Consider the following 20308-nt stretch of genomic DNA (forward strand, 5'->3'; position numbering starts at 1 on the left):
AGGGCGAGGAGGGTGGAGGGGAGGTTGACCCCGAGTTGTGGGGTGACTTGCCACCGGGTGCTCCGCAGGGGTGGCTGCGTGGTAATGCCGGAGTACCTACACCACCTTCTATCGAGGCGGACAAGTGGCTCATTGAACCCGCGGGGACAGAGTAAGTGCATCTCAATCATACTTTCAACACATGACAACATTTTTTTATTGTACACATGGCAACCCTTTGATTCTTTTGCAGTAACTGGATCCTTCGCGGAAAGGGCCGTAAACCGAACGGCCTTCTCACTGTCCTGTTGAAGCAGTTTTGGCCTGGCCTATTCTGCCCGCGGCCAGACAGGGACCCACAGCTGCGTGTTTTGGCCACAAGCTGGGCCCACTACGAGGCTTGCAGCAACGCGGAGTACGGGACGGCCGCTAAGGCCGTGATCACCAAATTTTGGGTAAGTTCCCTTTTGAATCACTTGTCTTTAGTTTCGTTCATAGTTTATCATTGAATCACTCAACTCATGCCTTGTTTGCTTCTGGTTTATGCATGATTGCAGCAACTCTATAGAGTTCTTGACGAGCACAAGGCCAGAGCCGACGTGGTCTTACTTGCGTCTGCAAAGAAGAAAGCTCGTCAGTTGCAGTACGAGGTGCGTTGGGTTGCCGTCTCACAGTACTACCACATCTACCTGCAACAAAAGATGACCAAAACTCAAGCACAGAGGCAAAAAATTACCATGAGCAGGGAGCAGTTCATGATGGTAACTATTACTGACTTTTCATTGTTTCAAGGAGTCAACTATATGTTTCGTGCTCACATGTCATGCTTCCAAAATTTGCATAGGTTGTTCCTCGTTGGTGCTATGGAAGGCATGACGGATGGGCGTGTTTGGTGGATAGGTGGGTCGGTGACGATCCAGAGTTTGTTGCCAAGAGCATCAAGGCCCGGGCTAACCGTGGAAAAGACGGGACACACGGCCAAGGAAACAGGAACCACTGGGGCTTCAAGGCCATGAAGGTATATCTATATGAAAGATGCATTTTGGTTCTTCTTTACCGTCATGTTCTTATGTATGGCTAACTTCTGTTTGACGTTGCAGGAGGACAAGTTGCAGAGGCCGCTCTCAGACATGGAGTCGTGGAAGCTGGCCCGCGAGCGGAGTGATCGCAAGGAGGGCGAGAGCCAGTACTACGGCAACACCGAGCAACACCTGGAGTCTTACACTCAGAACTATCAGAAGTTGCATCCGGATGTTCCCGTTCCTGAGGTCGCCCAGTCTCAGATCGACGACACGGCGGTGGTGGCCATCCAGGGTAAGTCCCATGGCCGGTATCCGTGTTTCGATGGCTTGATCACTCCGTCGATCTCGTACACACGGCTTCGAGCTACCAACCCGAGCCCGTTAGAGAGTACGGGGCGTTCGCAGCCTCCCTTAGTCCGCCAACGTGCTGTAAGTACTTCCCCTTATCTTCTTTGTCTCTATCTTTCTTAGTTTATTTTCATCACTGCCCACTTAGAAACAACCTCAATTTTGTAGGCATATCAGGCCTTTCTCGAGCATAGGCATATTGAGGTGAGGGAGTACTTGCAACGAGTGAAGGCAAACGATGATTACAGCCGTCAAGTGATGGCGGTTAGTTTTGCCCTCTTAAACCAAGCTCAAATTTGCACTTTCATTCCTTCTGACTTTGTTGATCACGGCTTGTTTCTAAGTGGACTTGTTTAACTAACATCCAGGCTATGTTGGCGTCTTGGACTAACCGCACGGAGCCACCACAAGTTGGACCCCCACCACCACCTGCGGGAGACGCCCCACACATTCCCACGTTCGAGGAATGGCTGGCACTAGGCGGTGATACTCCGGTTAGTAAATTTGCCTAACTAATGACAAACTAGTTCTCGTTCATTCAACACTATCATGTCATATTTACCGTTAGAATCTTCTTTCAAACATGTAGGGGACCGGTGGCTCGACTCCTGCTCCGTCGACCCCAGTCACTCCGATCTGGCAGAGTGATGGTGGTCGCGGTGGCGGTTTTGGCGGAGGTGGACTTGGCGATGGCGGTTTTGGCGGAGGTGGACTTGGCGGTGGCGGTTTTGGCGGAGGTGGACTTGGTGGTGGTGGTGGTTTTGGCGGAGGTGGACTTGGCGGAGGTGATGGTTTTGGCGGAGGTGGACTCGGTGGTGGTGGTGGTTTTGGCGGAGGTGGACTCGGTGGTGCTTGATGTCGATGATGATTCCGTGTATGCGGCCGTTGTGCCATGTCTTTCATGTTTCAACTTTTATGCTGTTTCATGTCTTGCACTACTCTTATGTTCGTGGACTTTCGCCGGTGATGATCTTTAGATGATGAACTTGACTATGTTTAAATGATGTTGATGAACTGTCATATTTCATATTATTCTGTTTTGAAATGTTGTCAAATGAATTGGAAAAGAGAAAACAGGGGAAAAAAAACTATGCCTACGGCAAAGCCGTCGGCATAGATACGCTCAGGAGCCACCAGGAGGCGACACGTGGCAGGGCTATGCCTACGGCAAAGCCGTCGGCATAGATGTAAATGCCTACGGCAAAGCCGTCGGCAAAGCCGTCGGCAAAGCCATAGGCATAGCCCTGCCGCCAGGTTAAACCAGGGGGCGACACATGGCAAAGATATGCCTACGGCAAAGCCGTCGGCATAGATTTAACCTATGCCGACGGCTTTGCCGTAGGCATATCTTTGCCACGTGTCGCCTCCTGAGCCGCCAGCAGTTTTGACGGCGCCGTCCGTTGCCGTCAGACGGAAAACTACGCCGACGGCTAAACTATGCCGACGGCTGCGCCAGGGCCGTCGGCATACCCTCCTATGCCGACGGCATTATTATGCCGACGGTCTGACAGGAGTACGCTGACGTGATCTACACTGACGGGGCTATGCCGACGGCAGCCGTCGGCATAGATCTATGCCGACGGCTTAGGGGCCTATGCCGACGGCCCGTGGCCGTAGGCATAGACCGCGAGTCCGGTAGTGGATCCCTACCCCGTGCTGCGAATCGGTCTGCCCTCATCTGCTTGCTCGCTGCTGCAGCTTCTGTGTTTCCATCCGCTCTGCATTTCAGTTACCCGCACGCAGTTCTTCAGTTAGTTTCTTGGTAAGGTGCTAGATGCTACTGCTAGAAACCTGAAATCGGTTTGCCCCCCTTCCTTTGAGCTCCACCTCCTAGACCCGGAGTAAATTAGGGGTACATCGGTCTTGCCTTTTGTCATGCTCAAACCTGAAATACGTGCATGTTTCATAAAGGTGATGATGCACGGGCAGGGCAACAGACTCTTGGAGGATGTTGCAGGTGCTAGTACTAGTACTTTATTATTGCCTAAGTTTATATGTGAGTTGGCTACATCGCTGCACGTGTATGATAACTTGTCCATCAATAGTATCCCTGGACCTTCCCAAGGATCAGAATGGGCTAGCCTAAGATGGTGCCGCGTGTTGAGATGCCCCAGGTTACAAACAGTCTTCACTAGTGTGTCCGACAGCTTTCGGTGTCTGCAAATGTTATGGGCGTCCAAGCTCCTCTCTGCACTATACATCTGGGAGAGGCCAGTTGAAAAAAGTGACTTTCAATTCCAGATGCTCTTGCACCTGGACCACTGCCCCAGGCTCGTACATGTGCTCCCTTTCTCCATATGGATGACACAACCCTTCTCCATGTTGATGAAACACACCTTGTATTACCTGGAGACCCTCGAGATAGTGTACTGCGGTGACCTCAAGGAGGTATTCCCTTTGAGTCCTGAGCTTCAAGAGCAGGATAAAATTATAGATTTCTTCAATCTAAAGCGCATCCACCTACATGAGGTCCCCATGCTGCAGCGCATCTGTGGGCGCAGGATTTGTGCACCTAAACTCGAGACCATCAAGATCAGGGGCTGCTGGAGCCTCAAGCGTCTACCGGCCGTCGGACGCAACACCAAGCCACCGAAGGTAGACTGCGAGAAGGAATGGTGGGACAACCTAGAGTGGGACGGGTTGAAAGAGTACCACCATCCTTCGCTCTATGAGCCGACCCACTCGTTTGTACTACAAGAAGGCCCGGCTACCAAGAGGCACAGTACTCTGGTGAGCTTTACATCTGGTTCCATCTGTATGTATGTTCCTCGGTATGTACATTGTGCTAATAAACTTACTTTTGTGCTGAACCTCGTTACGCACTACTATCTTTTTTCTAAATAAAAAATCAGCCAGATACTGTAAGTAGTATGTGTGGTTAATCATTCATACCATTTTTTGGTTTATATGCTGCAGGTAATCCATCTCTTTCGTGGATTGACCTTGAGCTTCTTTCGACGCGGTATGTTTGATCGTCAAGCATGCAGTGCTACCTCCGACATGACTGAACTTTTCCTGCCGTGTGACTCTGTGCGTTGCTTGTCCTGCTTCTTTATTGATTCGTCTGTGGTATTCTCTTTAGTATGGTGTGGCGGTGCGGCTTCCAGTATGAATTGATTTGGTTTGGTTTGATCATATTTGCTTGGAGTTCTCAGGAATTGAGGAATAAAGCACAGTGAGCGTTCAGCTTCTGCAGACTAGCACAACTGAAGCTTTTCTGCTTGTGTGTGCGCTTCTTACCCTGCTTTAGTCTTGATTAGTTTGTGGTGTTCTCTACAAAAGCATCGCCTTGGTGCGACTTCCAGTTTGATTTGGTTTGGCTTGGTTTGATCATCTTTGGTCGGAGCTCTGGAGCAATTGAAGAATAAATCAGTGTGGGCACTTAGCTTCTGCAGCGTGAGCTCCTTAGGGCATCTCCAGCCGTTCGGCCCCCCAGGGCGCCTAAATAGAGCGGCCTGGGAGCGTGCCGGCGCTAGTTCGGCCCCTGGGGGCGACCTAGCTCCCAGTCACGCCCCCACGCGCCGGCCCCAAGATGCAGGAAATTCAAACTTGGTCGTTCCCGCTCTCAAAAGACGCCGCAAATCCGGCGATCGGACGTAATCTGGTGTTACAAAAAATAAAGGGGCGCCGTGCGCAACGAATCACTCGGCTTGGTCGGCTCCAGGCGTTGGCGGAGTCGGCGTGCGCGGGCTCGTCGGTGTCGCTGGGCTGCGTCGGCGCGGCTTCGGCACTGCTGGACGGCGATGTAGAGGCGCCGTCCGGGCTTGGCGTCCGTGTGGTCGTGGGCTTTATCGGCGTCGTCGGCGTTGCCGTCGGCAGCTCGTTCAGGATGAGGCCGCGCTGCACCAGGTACCACGCCTTGAGCTTCTCGTCGTTGCTCTGGAGCATGTCCGCCCCACTCATCAGAAAAGCCATGTCGGTGTTCCTCTTCTTCGCGGCGACGTTCGTCCGGAGCAGGTCGAGCTTGATGGCGTTGTTCTTCATAAGTGACGACAACTGCGCCTCGGTCTTCTCTTCGCGTAGGACGGCCCGGGGAGGCGTAGGAGGCGGGCGGCGAGTAGTTGTATGGAGGGTACTGCACGCCGACGAAGGCGGGCGAGGGCGTGCGCGTAGCGGGGTGACCATGAGGGAAGGTCACGTTTGGGTTGAACCCGCCGTGCGCGTCGCCGTCGGCGTAGCAGCCGGGCGACGATGAACCCCATGGAGATCCGGCGCCTTGCTGTCCCCAGGGCGCGTACTGGGCGTGGCTGACGACGGGTGGGTTCATCCCCGCCTGGTCGACCGATGAGGAAGACGCCGCCGTGCGCGCCGCGGTGTCGCGGGCCTTCTTGGCTATGGCCCTGTTCCGCCTGTCGGTGGTGACCGCTTCGCGCCGCTGAACTTCCACCCTCCACTCGGCGTTCGACAGGCCTGGTGGCTTCGATGGCGGCGCCCTCGGCTTCCTCGGCTTCGGCTGGGCCACGGCGCCACTCGCGGTTGCCGCCGCGCGCGGCATGGCGTACTTCTTCGGCCGCATGGCGTGCTTCTTTGCAGCGAGCGGGAGGGGGTTTGGCGGGAGGAAGGCGAGAGCGAGCGGGAGAAAGGGATAGAATGGCGGGAGGAAGGCGAGCGAGCGGGAGAAATGCGAGGGAAAAGTGTCAAGAAACGGCGGGAAAAGACCCTCGGGTCGCTTCCAGGGCGGGCCCACGCGCCTTTTTCGCTTGCGCCGGCTCCCCAAGCGCCCCCCAGGGCGCCGGGTTCGGACTGGGTCCGCCGGCACCAGTTTTGGCCCGAGCCGGCGAAAAACGGGCTTCTGGGGGCGCGACTGGGGCCTTTTTTTGTTGCCGGCGCGGCAAAATCGCCTGGGGAGGACCTGTTGGGGGCGCGGCTAGAGATGCCCTTAGTGCTGCTGTTGCTGCGCGCTCATTCTGCCTATGTGGTGGTGTTTGTTATGGTACTGATTGTAATTTCCAAGCACAAAAGATGATGGTGATGATTTGTGTGTGGGTTGTTGTTTGTTACAGTATGAATTAATTGTCAGCTATGCACTGATTGTGATTTGTAAGCATAAACGATGATGGTGATGATTTTTATTTTGTGTGGTGTTGTTTGTTTGATATGGTTATGAATATTCAGCTGGGATGCTGTTTGTTGCCAAGCCAGTTTTACACTCCATCGTTGCATCCCTATACTTGGGCTTGATGTGTGCTCTTAGTTGTTAGGACAGATCGATATAGTCTCGGATGTTTATGGAAGTGTACCCGTTTGGGCTGGGAAACAAATTAGTAGTACCGTTTTTGACTTGCAGTAACTGAAACAGGACTAGCGACGTAGCAAAGATAATCAAAACAGGATTATGCTCCAGCCTGAAATTTACCAAGGCTCACTCTATTGTCTAACGCGTAGAAGAGTAAAACTTCTCTAAAGATTTTTGCTTTTCCCCAGCAAGTCTATTATTTTCTTTTTACTCTTTTATTAAGATAAGGAGCCTATTATTCTTATTTAGTCGAGTACCAGCTCACTCTATTGTGGTCGAGAAAGGCATAAGCCTAATAAGCATCTAACCGACCCTTCTACAGAGATAGTTTAACTTGACAGAGGTACACAGGGCTCACCGTACTGTCCTTGCTGACAACTACTTGTATACAAGTAAGTACATTTCTTGGTATTTTTTAGGACATTTTCTTAGTGCAACTCAGAATAAGGCTGCTCCAAGATTTGGCTGGCTCGGAAGACGTGAACGTTGGTGTTAAATTACCGGCTCATGATCCTGCAGCTTTGCAATTTTTTGTATCCATCTTGTTCCTGCAGTTAGCGAAGTACGTACAATTAAGTAAAGGATTGATTTCTTCTTTTCATTTATTTGGCTACAACAGAGCTAAAGATTCTCTACATTGTATTGTATTCGTACCAACTGTTCAACTTAGAAGGGGACCTCCAGGCCTTCGACGCCATGCTATCCAAGATGAAATCTACGGCGTCTGGGCTTCTTCGGCTTTCTTTGAGGACGGCTTTCTAAATGCTCTTTTGGTGTCTGGTTTAGGCTGGCCTGCGTGCCATGTTAGGCCGCTGGCCTTGTAATGATTCTTTATCTTCTGCGCGCGTTACTTTGTTGGGTGCTGTTGTTGGTCATATACTCTGCCTGGTGGCTTTATCTATAAAGTCGGGCTCCCGCCTTTTCTCTAAAAAAAAAAAACTGTTCAACTTGGCCAAGGTATGTAACAAATCTGGCCTCACACATGTGCTCGATCTGTTTGTCTATTTCTTCAGATTTATTTATTATGTAAGCTAGCCTTTATTTATCGCCCCTTCTTGTATTTCAATGTATGTAGGAAGCCAGGAACAAAATGACGACTGGTCGACAATCAGTCTGAAGATTGTTGATGAGCTGGCTGTACATCTTAAGCCTCAAATGGAATTATTCTATAGTGGCTGGAGAGATCGGCCGATACAACCAATTCATCGTGTGAGCTGGGGTATTTTTACCCTCACAAAACGGTCTGCAGTTGTGCGTTTCTTTGGCGGTGGCATGGTGAGGCACTTGTCGTGTATACTCCGCATGCACTCGCATGCATGGCTACCTTGAAACAAATTTCTCAACGGTAAAAGAAACATGAAGATCATAGGGGTCATTTTCTCTTCAGCAAACAAATCAAGAGTGGAATTGATAGTTAGTATGTCAACACTTCGACACTACATCACAACCACCCTGCAGATTTACAAAATATGAAAGCCACAGAAACTATATAAGTTTCAAATGGAAGATGTTCAAAGCATTAAGCATGAGACACGACTATGTATAGAGGTAATCACAAATAGTAGCATCTCCCACACAGAAAACATTCAACGGAATATTACACGGTCGAAACATTAACGTGAGACGAGACTATGGTATCCAATTTGGAAATCATCATGGAAAAGATTATCGTTGCACTTAGGTCCATCTCATTTTTTGAAAGCAAACAAAGCCCATATGATTCTAATCATGGCCACAACCACTCAGACACGATCTCCTTTGCACCTAGGAGCTCGGTAACTATAGGCATGTTTGTTGGACCAGTCCACCAGAACATTGATAAACAGAGCAATTAACAAAAGGATACGCCAAGGAAATACTGTAGATATTCGTGGCGCAACGTCCAATGTCTGCGTCATGAGCTAGATTGATGGTCATTGTGTTAAGCTTTGGTGCCCATCTCAATGTCATTTTCACAAAATCAATCTCACCGTCCCCTCCTTTGAAGTTGTTGATTTCTACGTCTTTGAGATGAGTCAAGGAGATACTTTGGCTCCTCCAGTTCTTGGGCTCATCACAAGGACATTTTTCAAGACATTTTGACTGTAACATAAAAAACATTACAATGTATATTGAACAAGTTACTTAGAGAGATATATAAGCAACATGGAGAATTACCTTGGACCAGTCCCATAAAAAAACCTTAAGCCTCTGTGTAGCAGTCCGAATGTGATGCATCATAAGGAGACGCAGCACAAGTGGTCCTAAAACATGCCCCGTTACATTGAGATGCAGCTCCAAAACAGTAAAGTTGGTAGTTGGAAGTCTCTCCATCTCCCGCTCAAAGTTCAGCACTGCACCGAAACGATTCTACAAAACAACATAATTATTTAGCTTGAAGTATACTCTTTAGAATTGGTTTAGCTAGCAAATCTAATAGATTTAAAAAGTTGGCAAACAAGAGACATACATTGGTAGATATACGCAAAGAAAGAACATGGCAGCGTGGGGGGTGCAAACATGCATCTTCGTCTTCCTTGCTGCTCATCCCATCATTGTATTTATAGCTCTCTATGGTCTCTAAGCTCAGGCTATGAAGCGACCAAAAACCAAACATAAGTGCATTATATGTAAGCAACCACGAGAGCTTCTCAACATTTGGGGCCGAGATAGACACGCTAAGGTCTGAGCAGGAAAGAACATCAAGCTTCACTTGTTTAAGTAGAGGAGTCATGATTTGGATGCTCTGACATTTGGTGTCTCCATATACACTAAGAAAAAGCTCTTGCAGTGACTCCGAGTTGATTGTAACATCACGTGCGAACCTATCTGCCTTCACCTTGAGCACGCGTAGGCGTGGGCAGAAGGTAACCATTGTGACAAGGTTTAAGATGGTGCAGCCCGTGAGGCACAGCCTCTCGAGAGCCGAGAACTTTTTGGCTGGTAGCTGCGTGAAACGAAAGGCGTACAACTTCATCTCGATCGACGTGGCACAGTGAAACCAGGGCAGGTCGACATTAATGCATTTGAAAGAGTCATGGGTGAAAACGACCTCCTGTGGAGAGAGCCTTACCGCTGCGCGCAGAAGGGAGGCAAAGCGAAGGGTGTCGACATTGCGCCTCATATTAAATCTGCCGTATTCGATGCCAAGAAGGCACACCGTGAGGCCGAGCACCACGGCCGCCTCGAGTGTGGTGAGCGCAACTTCGAGCGAGTCGGGCTCGACCTCACGCAGGGCCGGTCCTAAGATTTTGGGGGCCCGGGGCGAAACGACAATCCGGGGCCTTTGGGGCCCTTAGTATAAATGCCTATTAATAATCATCGTATGTACATATAATTTGTATCAAAGAAAGTGCATCCAAAATGATTGTGCATATCACATAATGTATTACATATAGCTTCAAATATTTCTCCTAACATTCTGAGATGCAAAATCACTAGCTTCGTGCTCTTTCAGTCTTTCATTAATATGCCTCCAATCACAAAACCCATCATTCCCCATTGCACTCTTGCATTTATCAGAATTGAAAAGCTTACAGTGAAAACGAAACACTTTCTTTGTGTGTTTTGAAAAAACTAACCATTTCCTATCACGCACTGTCGTGGTTCTAAGCCTGACAGTAGAGTGGGGGGTAGGTATGGAGAGGCAAGGTCCTAGCTATGGAGAGGTTGTAAGCACAAAAGATGTACGAGTTCAGGCCCTTCTCGGAGGAAGTAACAGCCCTACGTCTCGGAGCCCGGAGGCGGTCGAGTGGATTATGAGTATATGAATTACAAGGTGCCGAACCCTTCTACCTGTGGAGGGGGGCGGCTTATATAGAGTGCGCCAGGACCCCAGCCAGCCCACGTAGGAGAGGGTTTAAGGTGAGTTAAGTCTGGGGCGTTACTGGTAACGCCCCACATAAAGTGCCTTTACTATCATAAAGTCTACTTGATTACATGCCGTTGCAGTGCAGAGTGCCTCTTGACCTTCTGGTGGTCGAGTGAGTCTTCGTGGTCGAGTCCTTCAAAACAGTCGAGTGTGTCCCTCGTTGGTCGACTGGAAGGCGACTTCTTCTAAGGGTGTCCTTGGGTAAGGTACTTAGATCAGGTCCATGACCCTACCCTAGGTACATAACCCCATCATTAGCCCCCGAATGGATTGAGGCTTCGAGTGAGGAAGGAGTTGATATCGTTTCCGATCAACCTTTGTGCTCTGGTCGTGCGTTGTCCTGGACCAAAGAATCTCTTCGTCGACAGTGAACAACTTGTCTTCAGTCGACTCGATCCATTCTATTCTTGCGTCGAGTGATCTTTCGGGCTTCGACGATCTCCGAGCGACGGATCGCCGGAAACCCCGTGTCTGATAGACTGATCTGCCGTTCGCGGATTCCGCGGGATGCGAAATTTGGGGACGCGCGCGAAGCGGGACGGCCCGCGGTGTTCGGATGGGACGGGACATAGACGCCTCGATCTCCGCGCCGCCTTTTTCGCCACGTATCCCGTCTGCATAACTGTTCCTGATATGATTAGATCGACCGGGCCCACCTGTCATCCACTCGGAAGGGACCTTATAAATGCGCCCGGCGAGGATTTCTGTAGTGCGCCTCAGTCATTCTCTCTCTCTCTCTGCTTCCTTCTTCCTCGCCCAGCGTGCTCGCTCTCGCCCCCGCACCACTTCCCTTCGCGCATCTCACCGGCAACCATGGCCAAGGAGAAGACGGCGGCGCTGGAGCGTGCGAAGAAGGCGTCGGCGTCGGAGAAGGCAAAGGGGAGATCCACCAGCCGCGGAGGGTCCTCGTCCAGATCCCGCCTGCCGAAGGGCTGGGTCCAAGGAGACTGGATCCAGTCGACCATCACCGAGAATGACCTCCTCGACATGGCCAACGAGGGCTTGATTCCTCATGGAGCTGCGAGGCTTCCGGGGAAGGAGTGGCAGCCCCAGCCAGAAGAGGGTGAGTGTGTGCTCTTGGCCACCCATGTTGATCGTGGATTTCCCTTGCCGCCGAGTGTTTTCTTCCGTGGCTTCTTGAATTTCTTTGGGGCGCAGCTCCACCACTTTACCCCAAACTCTATTGCCTATCTTGCCGCGTTCGTGTCCATGTGTGAGGGTTTCCTGGGCTGTCGACCGCACTGGGGTTTGTTCAAGCATATATTCACGTGTCGATCTCAGACCGTGAAGAAGGCGAGCCCAGGTGATGAGAGAACCCGAGTCGTCCAAATGTGTGGGGGTCTGGGGATCCAGGTGAGGAATAAGAGCACCTTCCCGCCCATGACCTTTCCCGAGTCCGTCAGAGGCTAGCAGTCGACTTGGTTCTACTGCCAGGTCCAGTCGACGCCAGGGCAGTCGAGTGGACTCCCTCCGTTTACCATGGACCGAGTGAACAAGCCCTCCCCTCTGAAGCTGATTCTGGAGGAGAAAGCTGACGTGAAGATGTTGATGGAGCGCGTGGTGCAGTTGGTTCGGGAGGGAGTGACGGGCATGGACCTCCTGGAGGTCTTCCTTAGGCGTCGCATCCAGCCCCTTCAGTTCCGGAGTCACTGCATGTGGTTGTACCGTGGGACCGAAGACGAGACTAGAGTCCATCCAGAAGCAGTCGACGACGTCACTCTGGAAAGATGGATGGTAGCCGTTACCGGAAACAAGGATAACCCACGCGGAGCCAGAAGGATTCCTCCACTCGACCACAACAGCGACCCAAACAAGGTACACTTGCCCTGCTCTCCACTGCGCTCTTGTCGCATTCATTTCTGTTTACCCTGCCGACTGGTCGACTGATCCTTGTCTGGACATCTGCTAGGCCCTCACCGAGCTGTACTCGATGCCCAATGGGGCACAAGCTTCGACTGAGGAGGGCGAGGCGAGCGGGGGCGAGAGCCAGGAAGAGGAGGAATGGGACTCGGATGTTGCAGAGGATGATGACGACGATGATGATGATGACGGTGATGAAGATGACGTCGAGGACGAGGAAGAAGAGGAGGAGGAGGTCGTACCACCGCGCTCAGAAAGGCGGTCGAAGCTTGTCCACGACCCTTCGACCGAACGTGGTAAGGGGGTTGCGACCGCCACTCAGTCGACCAAGCGCCCTCGGACCACCTCTCCGGTGCCGACTGAAAAGGCGCCGAAGCAGCCCAGGGCGGCCTTGTCGAAGCCGATCAAGCTCCTGCCGAAGATGAAGGTGTCCATCCCCACCATATCAGGGTAACCGTGCTGCTCATATTTTCTTATTTTGTGTGAACTTTGTCTCTGGTCGACGCTGAAGTTAGTCGACTGATCCTTCGGAGTTGCAGTGCTGCCACTTCTGAAACCTCGGCGCAGGGTTAATGACCACGAGATGGAGGACGCAGCAACTTCGAACCCAGGTACTGTATTCTTAACGCCGTTCTTAGTCGACTGACTCGCGATCTCTGATCCTGATTTTTCTCCGTAGCTCCACCCAATACTGTTATCAATCTCCCTGATGATGATGAGGATGAAGAGCCGCTGAAGCGCAGGAGGAGTCGGAAAGCGTCCGCCAGTAAGGTGCCTCAGGATGTGACAACGCCTGAGATTCTGACTGTGGAGGAAGAGAACACCACTCGACACACGGTGTCCTTCGCAGATCCATTGACGAGTGCTCAGCAGCCCTCCCTCTTCACGACGCACCACGTCCCAGAGGACCAAGCTGGCGCAGCGAAGGAGGCGATACGCCAAGCGGGAATCATGATGGAGCAGCTGAAGACCATCCGGGATGCGAGCCAGGCGGCTTATGACGCCAGTTCTGCCCTCCAAAGCAATGTCTAGGTCAGTCGACCATTGTTTGTTCTGTTGGATATGCTACCAAAAACTTTTCTTTTCCGGAATTTATAGTAGTCACCCACTGGGTGTGTCGAATAAACTCCGTGTTAGCGGGGGCACGCTGAGTGCACCCGCTGGGTGTAGTCCCCAAGGCTAAGGTCGACTGCTGGCAGTCGGCCTTAGGCTTTATGATGTCAATTTTTTTGTCTGTCGACTATGTCGGCCGGATTTCACAAACCGGTGGGGGCACGCTGAGTGCACCCACTGGGTGTAGTCCCCGAGACTGTGGTCGACTGCTTGCAGTTGATCACAGTCTTAGAGAATGCATCTCGCTCTTTTTTTTTCAGGTCGACTGGTCGACTTTGTCTTCAACAGGATTAGTGGGGGCACGCTGAGTGCACCCACTGGGTGTAGTCCCCGAGACTACGGTCGAATGCTTGTATTCGGCTGTAGTCTTAGAAACGTGTGTTTTTTCCTTTTTCACTCGGAAGTGAATTATATTTGACATTTAGTCGATTGGTTCTTCGCAGAACTCTTGTGATCTTGTGACTCGCTACTCTGAGCTGGAACACAAGCATACTCAACTCGAGCTGAGCCTGAAGCTGGTTCAGGAGAAGCTGACAAAGGCAAAGGAGGAGACCGAAGGTATGTTTGGTGAGACCCTGACGACTGCTTTCCCCTTGCTTGTTTCAAAATCTGATCTTGCTGTAACTTGCAGGTAAGGTAAGGGAGGCCCAACAGAAGAAAGGCCTTGAACTAGCTGAGAAGATCAAGCTTGCTGACGAGAAGTTAGCTTCAGTCACCAAGCTTGAACAAGATAATACCAATCTGAAAGCTGCTCTTGGGATCGCCAACAAGGAGATCAGTCGACTAAAAACTGATAAAGCTGCCCTGACCGACCAAGTCAGCAAATTGACTGGGAAGAAAACTGATCTGGAGGCCTTCCTGAGTAGTCTTGCCAAGAAGCTGTTTCTTATGCTTGAAGGTAAACCTCTATGCTTGGCAAACATTTCCAATTGTGGTTTTTCCATTCAACCATCCCCTTGACTTAGTGATCATCCTTGCAGAATTCTGTCAAAACTTTGAAGAAGAAACTAGCCGGCTGGAGCCAAACCTCGACCCCGTCAATTCTCCGGTGAACGACGAAGTTGCCATGGATGTTTTCCGACTGGAGTCTCGTGTCGCAGCTGTCGTGGACTATCTCGCAAGGCTGAAGGCCGCCACATCTCGCATCGACTCGACGCTTTGGCCTGAGGAGACACTTCAGAATGACCTTGAGTCGCTGATGGCCCGGTTGAACACGATCCCTGGTCGAGTGCAGGAATGGAAGAAGTCCTCGGCTCGGTGTGGTGCAGATGTTGCTCTGTGTCTGGCCCGGGTCCACTGTAAAGATGCGCGAGAAGAGAAGCTGGCGGCCCTTCGGGTGGCCAATACCAAGAAGCACGACTTCAGGTCCTTTATGGAAACTTTCCTTGCAGCTGCCACTCGGATCGCCGACGGAATTGACCTTGATGAACTCGTTGCTCCTTCCAGCCCTCCACAGGAGGGGTAAAAAACTTCTTCTGGCTCGACGCTTTAAATTTGCCTCGGTATGCCGAGTGGAATTGTAACCGATAAACCTTAACAGGCTTAACGCCTGAGCACTCTCGGTTCCTTTAGATATCGATTCAAACTTGAATTTGGTGCTTGAATATGATTGCCTTTGGCTCGAAATGTCCTTTGCAGGTTCAAAGCAAGGCGCCTTTACTGCGATCGACTTATTCTTCAGTCCACTTAGGCGAGCACTGGGCTGCAGCTAAGCCCCCGAGTGAAAGGTTTACTCTTCACTCGGCAGGATTTTGATAACTTAGGCGAGTGCTTCGACTGCAGCTAAGCCTCCGAGTGAGAGGGTTGCTCTACACTCGGTAGGATTTTGATAACTTAGGCGAGTGCTTGGACTGCAGCTAAGCCCCCGAGTGAGAGGGTTGCTCTACACTCGGTAGGATTTTGATAACTTAGGCGAGTGCTTGGACTGCAGCTAAGCCCCCGAGTGAGAGGGTTGCTCTTCACTCGGTAGGATTTTGATAACTTAGGCGAGCATAGGGCTGCAGCTAAGCCTCCGAGTGAGAGGGTTGCTCTTCACTCGGTAGGATTTTTATAACTTAGGCGAGCACTGGGCTGCAGCTAAGCCCCCGAGTGAGAGGTTTATTCTTCACTCGGCAGGATTTTGATAACTTAGGCGGGTGCTTCGACTGCAGCTAAGCCTCCGAGTGAGAGGGTTGCTCTACACTCGGTAGGATTTTGATAACTTAGGCGAGTGCTTGGACTGCAGCTAAGCCCCCGAGTGAGAGGGTTGCTCTTCACTCGGTAGGATTTTTATAACTTAGGCGAGTGCTTCGACTGCAGCTAAGCCCCCGAGTGAGAGGGTTGCTCTACACTCGGTAGGATTTTGATAACTTAGGCGAGTGCTTGGACTGCAGCTAAGCCCCCGAGTGAGAGGGTTGTTCTTCACTCGGTAGGATTTTTATAACTTAGGCGAGCACAGGGCTGTAGCTAAGTCTCCGAGTGGAAGGCTGGCTTACCACTCGGTAGGATTTTGATAACTTAGGCGAAACGGATTCACAGCTAAGCCTCCGAGTGGGAGTCTGGCTCACCACTCGGTAGGATTTTTACAAACTTAGGCGAAACGGATTCGCAGCTAAGTCACCCAGTGAGGGGAATTTTATTGGATAAAAATAAAAAGTGACAGATATTATGGAGGAACTATGACACTATTATTTCGAGGTCCATGAACTACAGAAGTACTTTATTGCAACTCATCCGAGTGATAAAACTTAAGTGTAAAATGGGCGGAGTAGTTCCGCGTTCCAAGCTCGGGGCTCGTCGATATTATGCTCGACGTTGTAAAGACGGTACGCCCCGTTGTGGAGAACCTTGGTGACGATGAAGGGGCCTTCCCAAGAAGGAGCAAGCTTGTGTGGTTTGTGCTGATCCACTCGGAGAACTAAATCCCCTTCCTGGAAGGCTCGACCTCTCACATTTCTGGCGTGGAAACGACGCAAATCTTGTTGGTAGATGGTCGAGCGGATCAGAGCCATCTCCCTTTCTTCTTCTAAAAGGTCGACTGCGTCCTGCCGCGCCTGTTCAGCCTCCGCTTCGTTGTAGATTTCAACTCGAGGAGCATTGTGGAGAAGATCACTCGGCAAGACTGCTTCAGCTCCGTAGACCAAGAAGAATGGAGTTCTTCCGGTCGACCGATTAGGTGTGGTCCGCAGCCCCCAAAGCACTGAGGGAAGTTCGTCTACCCAGGCTCCAGCCGCGTGTTTGAGATCACGCATCAGTCGAGGCTTCAATCCCTTAAGAATCAGTCCATTAGCTCGCTCTGGTTGTCCATTCGACTGCGGATGGGCGACTGAAGCGTAATCGACCCGTGTGCCTTGGGAGTTGCAGAAATCTCTGAATTCCTTTGAGTCAAAGTTTGACCCATTATCCGTAATGATGTTGTGCGGAACTCCATATCTGAATATTAGTTCCCTGATGAAGCTAACAGCAGTACCGGTGTCAAGGCTCTTGATTGGTTTAGCCTCGATCCACTTGGTGAACTTGTCGACTGCCACCAGTACATGCGTGAAACCACTTCGTCCTGTTCTCAAAGGACCGACCATGTCCAGTCCCCATACCGCGAAAGGCCAGACGAGTGGGATGGTCTTAAGAGCTGACGCAGGCTTGTGCGACATATTCGAGTAGAACTGACATCCCTCGCACTTATCCACTATCTCTTTTTCCATTTCATTCGCCTTTGGCCAGTAAAATCCGGCTCGGTATGCTTTGGCCACGATGGTCCGAGAGGACGCATGATGAGCACAGGTCCCCGAGTGAATATCATTGAGGATGAGTCGACCTTCTTCCGGTGTTATGCACTTCTGACCGACTCCAGTCGCGCTTTCTCTGTATAATTGTCCTTTGATTACGGTAAAGGCCTTAGATCGACGGATGATTTGTCGAGCCTCTTACTCATCCTCCGGAAGCTCTTTTCTCAGGATATATGCGACATACGGAACTGTCCAGTCGGGAATGACCACCAAAACCTCCATGATCAAGTCGACCACCGCTGGGACTTCAACTTCAGTCGGATCTGTGGCACTCTTGGGCTGTGGAGTTTCTTCGGTGAAAGGATCTTCTTTGACTGACGGAGTGTGTATATGCTCCAAGAACACACCACTCGGAATGGCTTCTCTCTTGGAACCTATCTTTGCTAGATCATCAGCTGCTTGATTTTTCAGTCGGGGTATATGATGGAGCTCCAACCCCTCGAACTTCTTTTCCAGCTTCCTCACTGCACTGCAGTATCCAGTCATGGCTGGGCTTCTCACGTCCCACTCTTTCATCACCTGATTGACCACTAAATCCGAGTCGCCATAGACCATCAGGCGACGGACGCCGAGTGAAATGGCCATGCGCAACCCATATAAGAGGGCCTCATATTCTGCCTCATTGTTGGAGGAATCAAAGTGAATCTGGAGCACATATCTGAGCTTATCTCCTCTGGGGGAAACCAGGACAACCCCAGCACCGGAACCATTCAACATCTTAGAGCCATCAAAAAACATGGTCCAATGCTCCGAGTGAACTTCAGTCGGCTGCTGCTGTTCAATCCACTCGGCAAGGAAATCTGCTATTGCCTGGGACTTAATGGCTTTCTTTGCCTCAAACTTGATATCAAGGGGAAGAAGTTCAATCGCCCATTTGGCCACTCGACCAGTTGCATCTCTGTTGTGCAAAATCTTTGATAGTGGAGCGTCGCTGACGACTGTGATGGAATGATCAGAGAAATAATGAGCAACCTTCTTTGTGGTCATGTATATTCCATACACAAGCTTCTGATAATGAGGATATCTCTGCTTGGATGGAGTCAAGACTTCAGACAAATAATACACTGGGCGCTGAACTTTGAGAGCTTTTCCTTCTTCTTCCCGCTCGACCGTTAGCACAGTACTGACGACTTGTCCTGTGGCTGCGATATAGAGCAACAGAGGCTCTTTGCTGATTGGAGCAGCAAGCACCGGCTGGGTGGAGAGCAGAGTTTTGAGCTCGGCAAACGCTGCATCAGCTTCTGGAGTCCACTCGAACTTGTCTGTCTTCTTCATCAGTCGGTAAAGAGGCAATGCCTTTTCACCGAGTCGTGAGAGGAATCGACTTAATGCGGCCAAGCATCCAGTAAGCTTCTGGACATCGTGCACTCGCACAGGGCGTTTCATTCGGAGAATAGTGCCAATCTTTTCTGGGTTAGCGTCGATTCCCCGTTCGGAAACAAGAAAACCGAGTAACTTGCCACCAGGAACTCCAAATGTGCACTTTGATGGATTGAGCTTGATATCATATCTTCTGAGGTTGGCAAATGTTTCGGCGAGATCAGCGAGCAGGTCGGAACCTTTTCGTGATTTGACAACAATATCATCCATATATGCTTCCACATTCCGACTGATTTGAGTGAGTAGACACTTCTGAATCATTCGCATAAATGTGGCTCCGGCATTCTTGAGGCCAAATGGCATGGTGATATAGCAGAAGCACCCGAATGGAGTGATGAAAGCTGTTTTTACCTCATCGGGTCCGTACAGACGGATCTGGTGGTACCCGGAGTAGGCATCTAAAAAGGATAGCCTCTCGCATCCCGCGGTCGAGTCAACAATTTGATCTATGCGAGGGAGAGGAAAATGATCTTTCGGGCAGGCCCGGTTGATGTGCTTGAAATCAATGCACATTCGGAGCGACTTGTCCTTCTTGGGGACCATGACGACATTAGCGAGCCACTCGGAGTGGTATATCTCTCGGATAAATCCTGCCGCCAACAGTCGAGCCACTTCTTCGCCAATGGCTTTTCTCTTCTGGACGGCGGACCGCCGAAGATGCTCTTTGACTGGTTTTGCAGATGAGTCGACTCTTAGGCGATGCTCAGCCAGTCCCCTGGGAACACCTGGCATGTCAGCGGGCTTCCATGCAAAAATGTCCCAGTTCTCACGGAGGAACTGGATGAGCGCTTCTTCCTATTTTGGGTCGAGTGTTGTGGAGATGCGGGTCGGAGCTGCATCGGGGTCGGTCGGGTGAATGTGGACAGGCTTCGTCTCACCGGACGACTGGAATGCAGACTCTGTGGTGGGTTTCTTTGATCGCAGCAAGTCACTCGGATCTGCGTTTTGCTTGTATTCCTCGAACTCGACCGCTGTCACCTGGGAATCAGCAATCTTGGAGCCCTTCTGAAAGCACTCTTCTGCCTTTTTCCTATCACCGGTGACAATGATCACTCCTTTGGGGCCGGGCATCTTCAATTTGAGGTACACGTAACATGGTCGAGCCATGAACCGTGCGTAAGCTGGTCTCCCCAAAATGGCATGATATGCACTCTGAAAATCCACGACCTCAAACGTCAACTTTTCTTTGCGAAAATGTTTCGAATCACCAAACACCACGTCCAGGGCTATTTGGCCGAGTGACTCGGCTTTCTTTCCTGGAATAACCCCATGAAAGCTCATGTTACTAGTGCTCAGTCGGGACATCGGAATGCCCATTCCTTTCAGTGTGTCTGCATATAACAAATTCAGCCCGCTTCCACCATCCATCAGCACCTTTGTCAGTCGAGTGCCTTCGACAACTGGATCGACCACCAAAGCTTGCCTCCCAAGGGTGGCAATATGAGTCGGGTGATCAGATTGGTCGAATGTGATGGGTGTTTGAGACCATTTCAGATAATTTGCTTTCGCTGGGGCAACCATGTTCACCTCTCGGTTAATGACTTTCAGTCGACTCCTGCTTTCCACATCTGCAAAGATCATCAGAGTGGAGTTGATATGCGGATATCCTTCCTCACTGTCCTCCTTGTCTTCGGCCTTGTCCGACTCCTTCTCCTTGTCCTTAGACTGTTTTCCTTGAAACTGCTGGATCAGGAGTCGACATTGGCGAGTGGTGTGCTTCGGGTAAATGATATTCCCCTCTTCGTCTTTCTTCGTG

The 20308-nt window shown here is 50.8% G+C and overlaps 1 protein-coding gene and 1 long non-coding RNA gene across 2 annotated transcripts; one reads left to right on the forward strand and one right to left on the reverse strand.

Moving 5' to 3' along the window:
* Positions 1-1557: 1557 nt before the first annotated feature.
* Positions 1558-1986, forward strand: LOC123133196 (uncharacterized). The gene is made up of 3 exons (XR_006465184.1): positions 1558-1613; positions 1718-1843; positions 1939-1986. It is a non-coding gene; the product is annotated as an uncharacterized lncRNA (long non-coding RNA).
* A 6149-nt stretch (positions 1987-8135) lies between these two features.
* On the reverse strand, positions 8136-9713 carry LOC123133197 (uncharacterized). Its single transcript, XM_044552730.1, has 3 exons — positions 9035-9713; positions 8743-8934; positions 8136-8667 (listed from the first exon to the last, which is right to left on the reverse strand). The coding sequence occupies exons 1-3, from the start codon at positions 9686-9688 to the stop codon at positions 8365-8367; spliced, it is 1149 nt and encodes a 382-aa protein (XP_044408665.1). The 5' UTR covers positions 9689-9713; the 3' UTR covers positions 8136-8364.
* Between the last annotated feature and the right edge of the window lie 10595 nt (positions 9714-20308).

This window comes from Triticum aestivum, chromosome 6B (genome assembly GCF_018294505.1).
Source record: "Triticum aestivum cultivar Chinese Spring chromosome 6B, IWGSC CS RefSeq v2.1, whole genome shotgun sequence".
Lineage (NCBI taxonomy): Eukaryota > Viridiplantae > Streptophyta > Magnoliopsida > Poales > Poaceae > Triticum > Triticum aestivum.